Consider the following 16,999-nt stretch of genomic DNA (forward strand, 5'->3'; position numbering starts at 1 on the left):
TTCAGGAGCTATTCTACGTAACTTTGCCACTACAGGAGGTCCTTTAGTCCGTTTTTCGTATATCTGAAATTTAATTTTTTAGAAACTATTTGGTCTGTTTATTTAGTCTGTTTATTACCATATGAAGTTGAAATCTTCCTCCACACACACTCCGAAAATACTCAAAGAAAACACTCAAACACTCATAGTACTATTTTGCTATTTCTCCGAAATTTATTGACATGGCAAAATAATTTAATGTTATATAATTAAATAAGATTTTTTTCATGGCAAATTTAAATTTTTTTCCATAAAAGTCTTTTTGAATTTTCTTTCGCTAAATTCTTGAACTGTATGTAAAGTTCTTTTTTTCCCCAATTCATACTCAAACATTTATACTTAACCAACCTATAATTGGTTTCGCCTAATAACGAAAAAAAACTTCATTTAGCTTCAAAAACTATTAAGGAAGGGAAAGTTGACATGTTTCAGAGAATTCAAAGCATACGCCGACTATTAAAATCAATCACCACGCAAATCAATCTCAAAACATCACTTTCTTCTAATTAAAGATTCACGTGGTGGTTGGTCTTGACAATGGGTGCCTGTTTCGAGCCCTCGAAACAAGTCCATTCTTTTCCATTTTAAAAATTCGTTAATCTAATGAAGTTTTTCTGCTATATTTAGTTTCAAAAGTTACTAAATTTATGAGTATCTTTCTCCTCCAGTTTTTTTATATTGCTTGTTTTAAGACTGGGTTTCTTACTTAAACGAATTAGACTATACACCAGAATTAAAATTTAGAACTATTCGCACAAATATTTACAGTTTTGAATTTTTTTTTAAATGGAAAACATAACTTGTAGCTGGTGAAATTTTAGTTTTTTGTCACTACTGTGAGGAAAAGGTTAATAAAAGCACAGAAATATACAAAATTATTGACACATAGAAATGAACACGGCAAACATGAAAGTAAAAATTATTTTATTTACATACTTCTTCTCATAAGGCACATATAAGTTTCATACATAATACAAAGGCATTTAATTTGAAAACTTTAAGAAACAATCGTAATTTTCAGAATATTAAGACTATTATAAATTATTCAGAATATTTTAAAACATATGTAATAATTCCATATTTATTAAAAAATATATTAAATAATATAAAGCACATGCTGCGCAATTTCGATGGGCGAAAAAAGTGGCTACCATGAGGCGACTGGCCGGCAATCTTTTAATCGCCATTTGTTATATGTATTCGCCCAGTAGCTAGTGACGGGACTATTGTTTAGCCAAATAACTTTAGTGTACTCTAACCTGTTCAAAACTTTTGGGAAACAAATGAATTCAAAAATTTCACTTTAAATTTTTATTTTATTTACACTATACAACCTTTTCACACCATATACACTTTCACAAGCATCAGTTCAATGTTGAACTATAATATTAGTGCCTTGAACTATACTATGGTCAAATTAGTTGAAACCACAATAAGGTTTGAATTCAAATTTTTTTCCCGTTGATGTTGAACCATAGCAACATGTAATAAACCGCTTTAAGTAATCTGAAGGATTTTTTTTTCCTGAGCGGCTTATTTTTGCCCTATTCTAGTCCAGATTAGTTTATTTCTTTGTCCTGGATGCAGCAAAAGTTTGATTGAAGCGATGGTCCAACGTGTTTCAATATTTATCGTTTTAGTGAAGCGATGAGAATAAATAAATTAATGAATAAAATTGTTATCGCCTCACCCTAATGTGCATGTATTTTGCAATAAAGTTTTTAAAAAAAATCACAATTTTTTATTCCATAGTTGAATAAGATGAAAATAACTAGTTCTTAATGCGATGGTTTAATGAAAATTATTGCTAGAAAGATATAAATGTTTTGAGCATTTTAACATCGATTACTGATACACTGCTAATGGAATTCTACAACTGGCGCAGCAATATCAATAACATCAAAAATTGGAATGTTTTCTAAAATTAGATAGTAAATTATGAATGTAAATATGTATTTTATTACTTGTTTTTTTTATTTTTGATGTTTCAGATTAGGTTATTTTTTGCTTATTAATAAGTTCGATGCAATACAATCTTAACAGAAGCAACTTCATTAAAAAAAATATTATTCGATTAAAATGCTAGAACTTTTACAGAATGGATGGACAACTTTTTTTTGCGAAGTTATCAATTCTTTGATATGTTCAATTGTACAATAAAAATGAAATATTATGAAATATACAATGAAATATAATGAAAGGATAGGAACATTTTTTAAACAAGTAAATATTAACTAACTATTAATAGTAAAGTTAAAACAATTAATAATAAGTACCAAACACAGATGTCACATCATAAGCAGTAATAAACACCATAAAAGATTTTTGCGTGATCGTAACTTAACCCTTTGGCACTCTCAAAATAAATAAAAAAACTCGAATATTCTAGATGATTCCACTAAAGGACAAAAATCAGTTATTCTACCTATTATCTAAGTTAAGTGCTGATTAACTAGGCAGACCCGTAAAAGTGCCGACAATTGCTTCGGTTCTCAAATTACCAAAACAAACTGAACAGTATCTGCCAGACACTTATTAAACTGAAAATCAAGTTAATCAAACAAAGAACAAATTAGTTGCTAGGATTAATCATCATTTGATTAAAAGAACTATAAGACAAAGAGTAAAATGGTTTATATACTCTCACAATTAAGGAAATTACTTAGTGTTTATTCATTTATTTATAATTTGATAGCTAAAGAATCAAGTCAACAAATTACTTAATAGAATGGGAAAAATAAACTTTTAAGTTTTAATGATATGGAAGCCATTAATGTGTGCATCATCTAGGTAAAATACGGAAAACACTTGATTTCGCAATTTATTAAACTACCTTAGTTATTCAGCAGATTCGGCAAGAAATGTGCACATTAACAGCCTTCAGGTAACATGTACAGAGCTCAGAAACAACTCCCTACCCTGAATAACTTTTAATCCTAATGATAGGATTTTCACGTATAAGGAATCAATCTTAATAATTTGAAGAAATGCCCTCAAATGTGCTAATTAATAGTGCAGACAAAATTGTAAGTTACGAAAGACACAAAGCGGACTTTCTCTGAATAAGCACATCTTTCTTTCGTCGGATTTGAATTTCTTATCCTCAAAATATAGAGGGAAGCCGAAATCTGGGAAATATGGTCTCAATAGTTTGGTCAGGAGAGCTGTCCAAAGCTCGAACCCTAAAATGTTAATTTGAGTTTCGACGCATTTCGCCATTTCTTGAGAATCTCTTTAGCGAATCGAAAAATTTTTGCCCGCAATTATAATATTTGTTTATCCAAAGATAGTTCCATGCATAGAATACTTTTTTTTAAAATAATTATTTATTATTTTATTTAATAATCGTCGAAGAAGTTTCGAATTGTAAGATATACAAATTTTTACATCATTTTAAAGAATGTAGTTTTATAAGTCAAAAATCAAAATTTGAAAATCAGTTGAATAATTCCTAAGAAATCAAATTTTAACGAAGTGATATATTTAAAATTCAATTTCTCAGGAACTATTTGACCGATTTTGCTCAATTTATATTTTGCCATGCATAATTAATTTTCATGTTTGGGGTCACCCCTTTAAACCATTAAGAATGAGTTCTAGAACGTGAAGATCTGATCATTAGATCAAAAGTTATCCACGGTGGTCTTTTTTTTTTGCGCACTGTACATTAATTATCCATCCAATACAAATGATTTTAGAACCGAAGAAAATGTTCAGTAAAATTAATCCCATTAAATAGTAAGCTCCATACACTAACTCATTTTTTTTATCTGGATTTTAATTCTTGCTCTCTTTAGTTCACGGAACAAAAGTAAAAAGACCAGTACAATGCCTAAGCTTTTTTTTCCCAATTATTTTAATATTATTTATTAGGTTATTTCCAAAAAGACTTTTTTTGCAACCAAAGTAAATATCAGTACATAAAAGATTTTTTATTTTTACTTTTGCTGTAATTTATTTCATTACGTCAATGCTGCGTTTAGATACATCGTTTTGTTTCATTTAATTATATTTCTCATCACTTGTAAATTTTAACAATCCAATTATTTTTCCAAACCAAGTCAATAATAACTGTCCAAACTTTGGACCGGTCTCCTGACCAAACTATTGGGACCCTATTTCTCATATAGGGGCAACCCATTATATTTTGAGGGTCAGAAATTCGAATACGTCGAAAAAAAGGTATGTTTAATTCTGGGGAAATATGTTTTTTGTGTTTGATTCCGTAATTTGCAACATTGCTAACATTAATTAATTATCATAGTTGAGGTTACCCACTCAAACCATTAAGATTGAGTTCTAAAACTAAACTAAACTGAGCGGCGTGCCAGCCCTTGAGGGTCAAGGCCTACTGTGCTCATCTCAGTTTTCTTGACCTTGGGCTCTGGGGTGCAGGAGCAGATGTTCCGGTCAGGTGGTCAGCCGAACGCGGAACCCTCAGTGTTTAGTTCCCAAGCATGCTTGGTATTCATTTATCGACCCACTGAAGGGATGAAAATCTGAGTCAGTCTTGCCCGGCCCGAGGATCGAACCAGGGACCTGTGGCACAGCAACGCGAAGCGCTACCGCTCAGCCACCGGGCGTCAAGATTGAGTTCTAGTAAGCGAACATTCGATCATTAGATCTAAAGTTATTTAGAATGGTTAATTTTTTTGCTCAATGTACACGTGTATACACCACGTTTGCCTTTCGGGATAAATTGCCAGTTGAAAGAGCATTTTTTACGAGCACGATCACTAAAAGGTTCAAATAAATGAATATCTATACCCCTGTGTAAATGTGTTAGTTAATAACATGAGATTGATGACAATAATAAATAATAATGAGGAAATTAAATATAATGAGCCATAGGATTTTTCTTGTGATCGTACAATAAATTATGACAGTAATTGATGATTAGAAATTATTAGTTTAATTCGTTCTATTTTGGCAGCATTCCGCATTACAAAGAAAATGCATTTCAACATCTTGTCCATAATAATATTTACTAAAATACTCCTTTATGAATATTTGTATGGAAAATATTGTACGACCCTAAAAATATTTTTATTAAAAATCTAACATTTTAGTTTTGCAACAGTTGAATAATTTATTGAAAAAATTATTTGAAATATGAAACCTTTATATATTTTAACATTATAAAAAGATATTTAATTAGATTTAATAGTTACATATTTCAACAGTATGCATATTTTATAACATCGTTCTTAAGTTATAAACGTAAAAGTAACTGAGAATTTTGCATTAACGCATGAATAGCACTTGAAAATAACTCCCACTAATTTTATTGAGCTTTCTTCCCCCCAAATTCCTTTCTAATGCATGTAGTTTGCAGATCCAATATTTCATGCATGATTAACTAAACATCCATAACTACTGCAGTTTTCGCTGCACGCATGTTTTTTTTTTCAATTACGCTGACACAGTTTTTGAATAATCAGTTCATAAATTAAAACTTTAAAAGAAGTGAGCGTTTAAGAAAAAAAGACGGGAGTGTTATTTCCTCAAAAACTGTAAATGTGAGAAGTACAACAGAAATTACATTAGCTGCTTATATGTTGTTAAAATTTCAAATAAATCAGATTAGTCTGGTGTTTGTGAATGTAAAAACTATGTATTGGAGGGAGGGAGGGGGAGGGGAACGCCTTTTAAAGTTTACCAACGCTTTTCTCGTTAATGCAAGTCACGTGTGGAATGCGCTGTTTCTTTCTGATTGAGAAGTTTTAATTTATACCATTAGATCTATCCTTTCAAATGCGCAGTATGGTTGCCCTCTTCAAACTATTTACACTACTTCCATGTTAAAGCGGATGGTAAACAAGAGAAGAAAAAAGCCTTCTATTTGAGATTCAATGGCGGACAAAATATAAATAAAATTGAATTAAGGCCAAACGTATAAATGTGAAATAAAGTTTTTTTAATTGAAAAATAAAATCGAAAGCTTATGGATCATACAATCGAAAATTGAACTCGAGTGTAAACAAACTGAGTATCTCTGACCCCGCACAACCAAAAGGAAAGGAGAGTGTTAAAAGAGTAACCGAATTCCAACCGTAATGTTCTTGTTAAATTAAATCTGAGTGCCATTGGCCGGTATATCCTACGCTGATGTTTTTTAATATTATTATTTCCTTTTATTTATTTGTCTTTTTTTCTTAGATTAAGTTGTCACTGCCCGGTTTCGCCCGTCAACCTTGTATACCATATAAAAAAAATCATACCCGCTAATTATCGATGGCAGTAGCTCCTACAATCTGTTAAGATTTTCAAATGATAGATTTGATGCATCTACAGTGAGCGATCATGGATGGTGCCAATACCTTGCCGATGTTAATGACAACGGTGATGTGATTAGCATCGTAATCACAAATGCACATATTGTTGAAACATGCAATGTAAAAATAAATTAAAATTCCATTTTGGAAGTCTAGCATTGTCACAATTCAATTAATTCAGTTTCTCTTTTATTCTAGCCATTTAAAACTTTACATTATGTGTTAAGCTCTATAGGGAATCAAAATAGAACGAGTATCTTAAATTTAAAAATACTCCTTTGGATGATTAATTTATTATGAATTAAAAATAATTTAGAGGCTAAGGGAAATACTGTAATAACAAATCCCTATATGTCATGTTTTAAAGCCTAAATCAAAACTGAATCACATACCAGACGTATATTTGTTACACACGTGGGAAAGTTACATGGACGGTCTCGGTTAATCTAAAATAAAGATCATCTGTATTTGAAAAATGTAGTAAATTCACAACATGAAATTCATAACTATTTCCAGATGTCTCAAATTCTCCGAAGTAGGAAAAATACTAGATTTTCCATATCATTAGAAAAAAACTAACATTGTATGAATTTTTTCACACTCAATGCAACACTTTCTGCTTTGGTTTTCTTAATATTGTTTTTAAAATTTTTGTAAGGAACATTCAAACGAAATTCCTTAAAACCATTCAGTTAGTCGATTGAGTGTATGATTCACAATCAATAATAAAGCAAGCCACCACTTCACAGTAGCTGTGATTTCCCTTTTTAAAACACATTTCCATCTGAATTTAATCAGTACATTGGTTTCCTTTTAATTTATCTTCACTCGGATTTAACACTGAGAAGACCAGCAGTATCAGCATTAGTTCAAACCCATAAAAATAATAAAAGGGTCATTTCTAATTAAAAAAAATCTATAGATCCTTCTGTAGGAAAAAATCTATGTCTTTTGTTATGTATTTAGATCTTATCCACAATCGCTTACGAGATGCATTTCAGGTTCAGATTAATTTCATTTAGTTCTCATGCTATCCATATTGAACTTTATGAGCGGATAACGATGATGACTTAATATTCGTTTTCAACAGAATGAGTTCGTAAATCAAGACTAGCATTTCTTTGACTAGATTAGTTCATTTATGATAAGTTCACACTTCAGTGCATTGTAAACCCTCCAAATCGATTATCGTCCGAGCGTTCGGTGTTGTTTTAACATTTAGAGAAGGAAATTCGGCAGAAATAACATCAATCACAGCTATACTAGGTCTTCGTATATAATTCGACCTGTGAGGTTTTTCCTCGTCGACAGTAGTCGACGTTTCCTGCCTTGTTGCACACCGATTAATTTCTAAGTCACTGGGGGCAAGGGTTATTGTTTTTGGAGGTTTTAAAAGATGGCCATTGCCCATTTTGTATTGAGTAGTTTGTTGTTGAGGTCCGTTTAAAATGGCAGATGAAAACACTTGCAAGGATCCACGACCAAAGTTGGCAGATGTGAGCCCAGGAGAAGTTGGTAAAGGCAAACTCAGCCTTCGAGGTCTTATTTGTGGTTCTTCTTCCTTTACAGCCTGCACAAGAGTCAGGATCTTCTGGATTTTGTTGTTGTGGTTCTGGTCCTTGAGCTCTGGAGCCGGGAAAGACTGCATACGCTTCAGGGCTGCACGATTTCGAGGCTTCATAGTTCGAGTCTGAAACAAATGAGAGTTATTATAACTCCAGTTGGAAATGCAGCTCAACATAAATATTTCAAACAAGAAATGACACTTTTGATTTCGGAGAACGTAACGGACTTGCTAATAAATTACTAACAATAAATTTTTTCATAAAAAAGTAAAATGAAATTTTTGAAAAATATACATATATATATATATTTTTTTTATATTTATAATTCATCTTTTCTCAATGGTTGCAGAACTACTGTATTTTGTCATTATAGTAATTTGAGCTAATGGAATTGAAAAAGAATTCTCAACATTTTAATGGTTATGGTATTAAAATCTATCAGGACAAGTAATGATACGGCCAAGTGGTTACTTTTCTGGATCCAGTATAATTTTTAAAATAAAGAATTGACAACTTAATTTGACCAGTTCAAGTTCACAAGGCAGAAACGACCCACATTGTACTTAAGGGTTTCTTAAAATGCAGCAAAAATGTATGTAAATAGCACCGAAACAGATAACAGTCAAATTTATAAATCTCATTTATTCAAAATTAAAATAGCGCATGCTCATTTTTGAGGAAAAAAAACACAATCGGAAAAGTAATGTGGAGGGAGGAACGGATGAAAGGGTGAAAGAGATGTCCATGGGTTGCTTGCAGGGTTCGAACCAAAGACCTCCGGGTTCATAGTAGACTGCTCTAACCACCATAATTGCTCATGAAAATATATTTTATTACGACAAATTTTTTGAATTTTATTTCATATTCAGTAGTAATTAAAATTTATCAAACAAATTTTCTTTGAAAATAAAATAAATGGTATATTATGGGTCACAATTTCAGCTTTCGTTATTTTGTGTTTATCTTGAATGAGTCATATTTATTGATAACATTGGTTTAATAAATAAAAAGTTATAAAAGTGAAAGTCATAAAGATTAGAATTTAGATTTATAGATACCTTGGAAACGTCCTGTATTATTTGATAAACTTCGTCCAATCTTTGTCCCATTCTTTGTTGTGTTACGTAAATGCTGCTGGATAATTTTCTCTCCACTTTTCTTATTTGTTTGCACCGCATCATTCGAGATATATAATTCAGCAGCATAGCTAAGTAACCCAATCCAAAGATAATCCAAAGAACAACGAAAGTTTTATACACTCCAACGTAATTACCTTCAAAATTCCCTGTAAAAAATGCAATTGTTTTTTAAATAAAAAATACACACACACAAATAAAACACTGTTCGTTAAAAAAGTCATTTTATATTAAGACTGTATTGAGTAATTGATCGATTTTAACTAGATAATTTTTAAATAACGTTGTACGAAATTTGAACAGAACTAGCTGAATAGTGTTTCTGAGTTATAAATTTCAAAAAAAAAAAAGATTTTTTAATTTTAATTTCAAGCAAAACAAAATTCAATTGAACACAAATTCAACTTGTGGTTAATGCTCAACATCTGTAGCTCAACAACATAACTCATTTTATGACGGATCTAAGAGTTGTCAGTGCATCGAAATATTTATTTTATAGAAAATGCGACTATAATTTCCAAGAAAAGCACGGGTTCAGGAATTTAAAAATAAGCTATTACAATACGAGTTCAATCATAGAAACACGAAAATATGTGCAGGTTATAATTTCAGCCATTGTATTGAGTTATCTCAAACGTAAAAAAATAGAATTATTTGCTTATTAATGCGGTTCAGTAAAGTGAGTACAAAATAAATTTAAAAAAAAAATGTTACAAGATTCAATTTTATCGACTTCAAAGAGTATATATATGTATACAAGGTATTCCATAATTTTCACCCTCACTGTTAGAAATTTCTCGGAAAAAATGGTTAAATAACAATTTATCTAATTGTTAGTTTACCATATTCAAACAAAACAGTCCCTATTATGACTTTTTCAGAAGCACACGAAGAAATAGTTCATAATAGAGCAGAGTCCCTAGCGGTGTATGATGATACTTCCGGGCATGAGTTTTTACACAATTTTAATCTTGATAATGTGCCCTAACTCCACTAGAAGCGTGTCGTAACATTTACGCGAATCCTTGTATAACGTTTTTAAACTAAAGCACTTCGAAAAAAAATGGAGCTTGGAGAGAGAAACTGATTGAAGTTTTGAAATGAGTATTGAGAAAATATCTAGGATCTGTTAAAAAAATCTCTGCTACAGAAAAAAATGTTCCCCAGTGTAATTAATGAAGGGATGAATCAAAAACTGAACGACCCGGTTTGAAACTAACAGAAAAAATATTCACTGATAATCCGTCGTAAAATAGTCGTTGGCCTCAAACTTTAACCCTTTTTTAATACTTTATCTTGCTTTTACAAATTAGAATCTAGAGACAGCTCGTAGGTTATATTCTACAATTTAATTTTTTCATGAAAAACCACGCAGTAAAAATACTATACGCAAGTAAATTCTTCTTCAATGAAATTCTCATATTGCAAAACATAGCATCAAAATTATGTAAATAGAATATGACATATTGTCTGCAATATAAATTGTACACAATAGCTTGTTTAAACGGAATTTGATTTCTGATAATTTCTCTTTAATCCAGACTCAATAAAAGTGAAGTTTAATTTCTACGCCATTTTGTCTAAGTGAAATTTTGTGAATAAAATTCTATGTGAGTGATTTTTGTGTTTCACAATTTTTTTAAATTAAATATTTCACCTTGATGAGATTTTTGTGTTAAAAAATGTTTTTATTACAAGTATTTCATTTTAATATATTTGATATACAAGAGTTATTGTTAGTAAACATAGTTGTATTTACGTCATATTTCAACTCAAAAGGCGCCAGGTCGCTTTATTTCGAATTCACCTCTAGCGACAAAAGGGCATCTTTATTCCAACCGCTTCTTTGTCAAATGCGACACAAAATTTGGCACAACTTTTAGGGGCTTCTGTTTGCCAATCTGGCGATCAGCCCATTAATGTTAGCTATGATATGATTCTCTTTCAAATTAAAGATACTATGAGTATGAAATTACCCTTTATCCGTAGCTAATTATCGCTTACTCTTTTCATGCTTAAATGAAACATGGAGAAGACATAATTGTTGAATAAGACCATTTAAATAAAGCCGATTAAAACAGTTATAAGTTTCATGGAATGTATTTTTTAGTATGCTTTTTCAATTTTGTTAAACAAATTTAGAATCGTTTAATTGCGTTTGAATAATTGGATAAAGATTTGCGTGCAATCGAGTTGCTAAAAGTGATTTTGCTTTTAAAATTCTCTTTACCACTCTGTCAAACTATGCAAAGTAATTAAAATCAAAACATTAACGAAATATTTGCATTGCAAATCAGAAAAAAGGAAGACTTTTTAAAACTATTATTATGGATGCTGATTACAGTTTTATACTTATACCTTTACATACTTTACTTATATATTTTTACGTGTTTAACTTTCATAAATTTCTATGTTATTCATTTATAGTTTTAATTTTTTTCACATTTATAGTTAATTTATTTAATTAACGAGTTATGAAATTTATACAAATTAAAAGGTTTCTCATTCGTAGAGAAAGAGTACATTCCTTCTTGATAATAACGACATAAAGCTTTAAAAATTATTTAAATGGTCTCACTCGTAAGCTAATTTATACAACGCAAAAATTTCAATGAAATTTGAAAGAAATTAAAAATGCTTTTCAAAACTATATATGAGATATTTTATATCACTTCTTAACCAACATTCATAAAAATACACCTAGAAGTAAATATTACAGTAAATTTGATTTAAAAATATTTGCTTGGATTTTAAAATACAGTAGTAAGTATATTTATTTGAAAGAAAAGTGAAAGAAAATGTTATGGGTATGGTTATTTCAGCAACGATGAATGATAATGATTTCAGAGAAGGATCAATAGTAATCAGTATAATGATATTATTGCCAGTGTTAAACAATATTTTTCCTTCCAAAGTGGGAGTTTTTTTAATTTTTTATTTTATTTTTATCGAAAGTTGACGACTTGTCATAATACTTTGTTAACAAACAAAGTTGCTATTTTTGAGTGACAGAATCACAATATAATAGAGAATCTATAAGTATCTACAAACTCTGTTGTTTCGAATGACACTTGGCTAAGTCAAACACATCACCCGTTAGCCTTTTGCGAATTAAGTCAGAAAGGTCTGTCTTTTGTTTAAAAGTACGTCTTAGCTCAGAAACCCACTGATAGATGGCAGCACCACTTATTCATGAGGCTACCTCTTTAAATCAGACATAGGTGAAGGGGAAGGAAATTTTCTCCAGATCTCTATACCCGTGGTACTCCTCAGCTACCGACCACAGATTTAACGAGCACGTATGTACTCGGTGGATCTTAGCGGAATCAAGGTTAGAATCCTGGTTCCTCCGAACCGGAATCTCATTCTTTTTACACTGTGCTACCCCGGCCCAACGAAGTCTTCGAAAATTGGATTGCAGATGCCTCATTACTTAATTGATTTAAGTATGTTATAGGAATAAAGAAATTGTCGAGAAAAAAATGGTAAAATCTAAGCCAAAGCTAGTAAAATGTTTCTGAAATTCAAGGGAAGACATGTTAAATACAAATTAAGAACAAATTGTATTAATATTTCCGACAGGATTAAGTTTTCCAAAATCTGTATTAGATTAATTTAACACGATTTTTGCTGCAATAGGTAATAAAAAAATTGTCTTAAGAAAATTATTTTAATAAAAAAATTGTCTTAGAGAGAATAAACAGTTATTACTGTACATTATATTAATATTGAAATTTAAACTAATTATTTTGAGCAAAGTAATTAACTGACAAATAAATAGTTATTCCTTAGTTTTTTTAAAAATATTTTTTTAACTTGTCGTTACATAATGAGCTTACGAATCATTAATATTTTACTTTTCTTTATTATGATTTTTGAATAATTATTTTCACTGATTTAAGAAACATTATCATTGAAACTGATGGAAATTAAATCGAACGATTAGCTTTGTGAGTCCTTTTAGTTTTTCATAATTTTTCGGCAGCTTTCAAATTGGATGTTTTTCGCTTTTTGCAGTTATTATATTTTTTTAATGTGCAACTTAATATAAAACATTTATATAAACTTCGTTTCATCGACATTTTACTTAATTAAAGTATATCAATACTCAAATACCCAGGAAATCAGTTATCATGACAGCGAAAATTTGATGATCTGAGAATAAATATCTGCATTTTTCTCTATGATTTAGATTGAATTGTTTGAGTCTTGTAGCCTTAAATTCGTCTTTTTAGGGGTGGAGTTGGCCTTGATTTCCTTCAAATGGATGACGACACATACCACATATAGCTCATTAGAGATGTTTACTAAATTGATTCCAAACCAAATATTCAGATCTAATGCATATCTAAGAACACTTAGAGGAGGGAATTTGAAACTTTCCAGTTTTTTTCCCTCAATCATCCAAAGCTTAAAAACAGCGTTTCCCATTGATTGTGATAGTTATTGTCAAATAAACTACTAAGCTCCACTATCCTATGGGAGCTTGTATAGCTACAAAAGGAAGCCATACCCTAAAGTTTTCCATTTTGTTTGGTCTGTAACCGCTGTTGAATATCATCCGAGTTCAATGATTGTTGCACAGCTACCATATGCAAGTGCGTTACAACGCTTGAATTATTATTGAATAAATAATTCCAAGAAAAGGAAGTGATAAGATATTACCTGATTAAAAACTTCCTTTTCTTCGAAAATATCTAAATAGCAATAACAGTTGACATGTTTAAAACGCTTCAAAAATAGGCATCCATATTCAGGACTTGCCAGACGTGAATGAGAAGAAAAAAAAAGCATCAATTTGCCAACGAAAAATGGAATAATAAAGATGAAAAACAGAACAGGAAAAAAACCACAGTGGCCAAGAGGGTTAAATCGAGGTAATTGTTGCAGTTTATTTGAGTTTCATTAGAGCTACACAAGGAGCTATTGGCGATGGTCGGGGAAACATCCCTCAAGAGGATCCGAGGACATGCTATCACAATTTTGATCCTCTACAGAGGAGATGGCTACCCCTCTTTGGTAGCCCAACAACCTGCACGTGAAGTCGAACACTTTACGGTAGAACAGTTTTACGAGGACTGATCGGACACCCTCGGTCTCTTCACAGGCTCGCCTCTTCACTCGGTCCCTTCACAATGTGGTCACCTACCCGCACACTGAGCTAAGGGTAAAGTACGTTTCCACATGCCATGGAGAGATGATGAGGAGTTAATGTCGTTAACAAGGGAATCAGCACGATACATATGTCCGTTGTCAAGAATTCGAGATATCCTCAATTGCTGCACATTGTTAGAATCTTGAACATAAATTCAATTTCGACAATGGGAAAATCCTTTTAACCCCAGTCACACCAGCTCATCTTAATGTCCTAGAATCTTGTTTCATTCGTATGAATGCTGATTCTCTCAACATTAGTATCTCACCACCTCTCCATCGTAAGTGGAAATGCATTTTATTTTCTCTCTCTCGGTTACGGTAGTTTTCCTAGTTTTGTTTATCCCCTTTATTTTTCCATTTTTCGTTGGCAACTTTGCGCTTTTTTTCCAAATAACTTTTGTTTGTTTTGTTTGTTTTCAAGTCTTGCAAAGGAGCCCCTGTTTTTGAAGCACTCATTAAAATATTTTTTTTTACCTCTGTCGATGAATAGTTAATACAATCAGCGAATTTCAGATAGCTTTGTCCACCTACATACGTTTACAATTTTGAACTCAACTCTGAAGAAAGAGGAACTTATGAATTGAGTATTGGAATGAACTAGTTCTTATAGAGTGACTCTTGAGTAAAATATTAGTGTTATATGGATATGAAGACAACGACAACTTGACGTAAATAACGAGGACAATAAAACTCTAATTGAATGATCTGTCTACTGCTGGAATAACTTGTTGGCGCAGTCCTGAACCAGCGAACTATTACACCAGATAGCACCAGAATTCGAACGTAGGTCGATTCGAACCTAGGCCCTACTTTTTAGTTCATTCTGTATGATACTCCATGCAAGCAACTGCTTGAAAACTGACTATTAACTGTTTCACAATGGATTAAGGAGATTTTTATTTTCAATTTTCACAGTAACGATTTGAAAACTTATTTTTGGGGATTCGAAAAGGTTTCACATAAGACTATGTTCCAAGATATTTTCAGATTTCTTAATGAATATTTTTTTGAATTCTCCTCTCAAACGTCAATACTGAAAAGTAAAACTTTGAGTTCTACTACTTGGCATGGTAATAAATATTTAACAAAATATTTCTTGAAGAGTTTAGCATCAATAAGGAGAGCCGAATTCTGTTTGTGTTTGCGAGCATGTTTTTCACTGTAATTTTACAGTTTTTCTAATTTGCGTCGAGGGAAATTGTCTTTTGATGTAAATTTACGACATTAGTAGACCAATGTTATTCTCCAAAAACAGAAACATTTCAGAAAAACACAGTTGTAAAGTGTACAATTTACGTCTCCCCGAAGGCGGCTTCTTTACAACACATTGTCACAGTCACACAAGCATCTAAAACTGGAGTTGGGCCAATGAAGTGTTAAATGATGACTCACAAAAAACGGAACGAATTTCTTTTTCTGGATGAATGCATTGAAAGGTTGGAATAGTGTTACGCTCTCATTCGTTACCCTTGAAATATTGATGCATAAAAATATATAAACATGTGTGAATACAACCCTCTGATAAAATACAGTGCTTAGCCATTTACAATGTGCAAAATGCTAAAAATAATTTGAGGAATTTTCAAAGCATGCAAAAGTAAAGTTTAATGATTTCCTCCATTAACATCCATTTTCAAATAATAGTTTGTTTTAAAATAATGTTTTAACAATAAGCAATATACGTTCTTAAAAGCTTAAAAATTAGATTAATTTGTGAAATTTCATACTTTTTGCATACTTTTTAAAAAGTTATAACATTAAACCTTTCAAATTAGAGAACAATTTTACCAACTATTTGACCCGAGAGGGCAAAATTCATGTTATGACTTTTAGGTTGTGATCTGCATTGTCTTCTAGGAAAAGCAATCAAGCTACATTTTTGATTTCATATATATCTACATATCTTTTAATTTTTTATAACAGGCATTGAACAGCCGACCTGAATTTTGGGTTTACGACCACTAATGTTCAACTCTGTAGTCTTGTAATTTCGAACTTAATCCAGAAAACATGGGAACTCCTTGATCAAGTTTTGGAAGAAAGGTGGAGGATTTTTTGATGAAACTAACCCGCATTTGTGATGCATGGAAAGGAAAGCCATAAAAACCTCCGAAGGTTAGCCAGACGGCAAGGGGACTCTAACCCATGATGCGTCTGCCCCTGAGGATTTATAACTTACGTCAGCACTGTAATCGGTCCAAGCCGGGTGCGGATGTATTCCAGATATAATTTATTTAACAATTCTAAATAAGAATATCTAATACAATAGCCGCACGATTTTTCTAACTTTTTACAATTCTTTTCAACAATGTTTAATAAAATATATATATAGGGGAGAGTCGGGTAGCCTCGCTCACTGTCAATTTCATATGTAGAGAATATTTTTTCAAGTCAATGGGCCATCTGACATTAATTGTTATATAAAAAAAAGATTATTTTCAAAGTTTCAAGTATTTATGCAGCTGTTGACATGGTAAACAATAGTTTTGAAAATATGTTGAAAACAGTAGTCATGAAATTAAGAAAAATTGGTTGAATGTTTCGATTAAACTTCATTTTAAGACTAAAAAAATATTTTTTCTATACAAACAGCATTAAAGTATGTAGTCTTAAGTTTAATTTGCACAAAGAAAGAAGTTTATATGTGAATAATTGTTCGCGTAATTACAAATTTACAAAAAAAAAAAAATTGGACTTCGGGTAGCCCCGCTCACATGAATGTCGGGTATCACCGCCCAATTTTATTTCGTCGATAAATGTACGGTTGCAAAGATTATTATTTTATTGCTTCAAATTTGAATGTTATATGCATTTTTAACAACAAATA

The 16,999-nt window shown here is 31.3% G+C and overlaps 1 protein-coding gene across 1 annotated transcript in view; it reads right to left on the reverse strand.

Annotated features, from left to right (window-relative positions):
- Window positions 1–946: 946 nt before the first annotated feature.
- Window positions 947–16,999, reverse strand: part of LOC107436952 (potassium channel, subfamily K, member 16-like) — an 80,412-nt gene continuing 64,359 nt past the window's right edge. Inside the window, exons 5-6 of the mRNA XM_016048791.3 lie at window positions 8,938–9,164; window positions 947–8,004 (exon numbers count right to left, since the gene is read on the reverse strand). Coding sequence (XP_015904277.1) covers window positions 7,465–8,004; window positions 8,938–9,164 — 767 coding nt within the window. The 3' untranslated portion in view covers window positions 947–7,464. The remainder of the gene's footprint in view (window positions 8,005–8,937; window positions 9,165–16,999) is intronic.

This window comes from Parasteatoda tepidariorum, chromosome 2, assembly GCF_043381705.1.
Source record: "Parasteatoda tepidariorum isolate YZ-2023 chromosome 2, CAS_Ptep_4.0, whole genome shotgun sequence".
Taxonomy (NCBI): domain Eukaryota; kingdom Metazoa; phylum Arthropoda; class Arachnida; order Araneae; family Theridiidae; genus Parasteatoda; species Parasteatoda tepidariorum.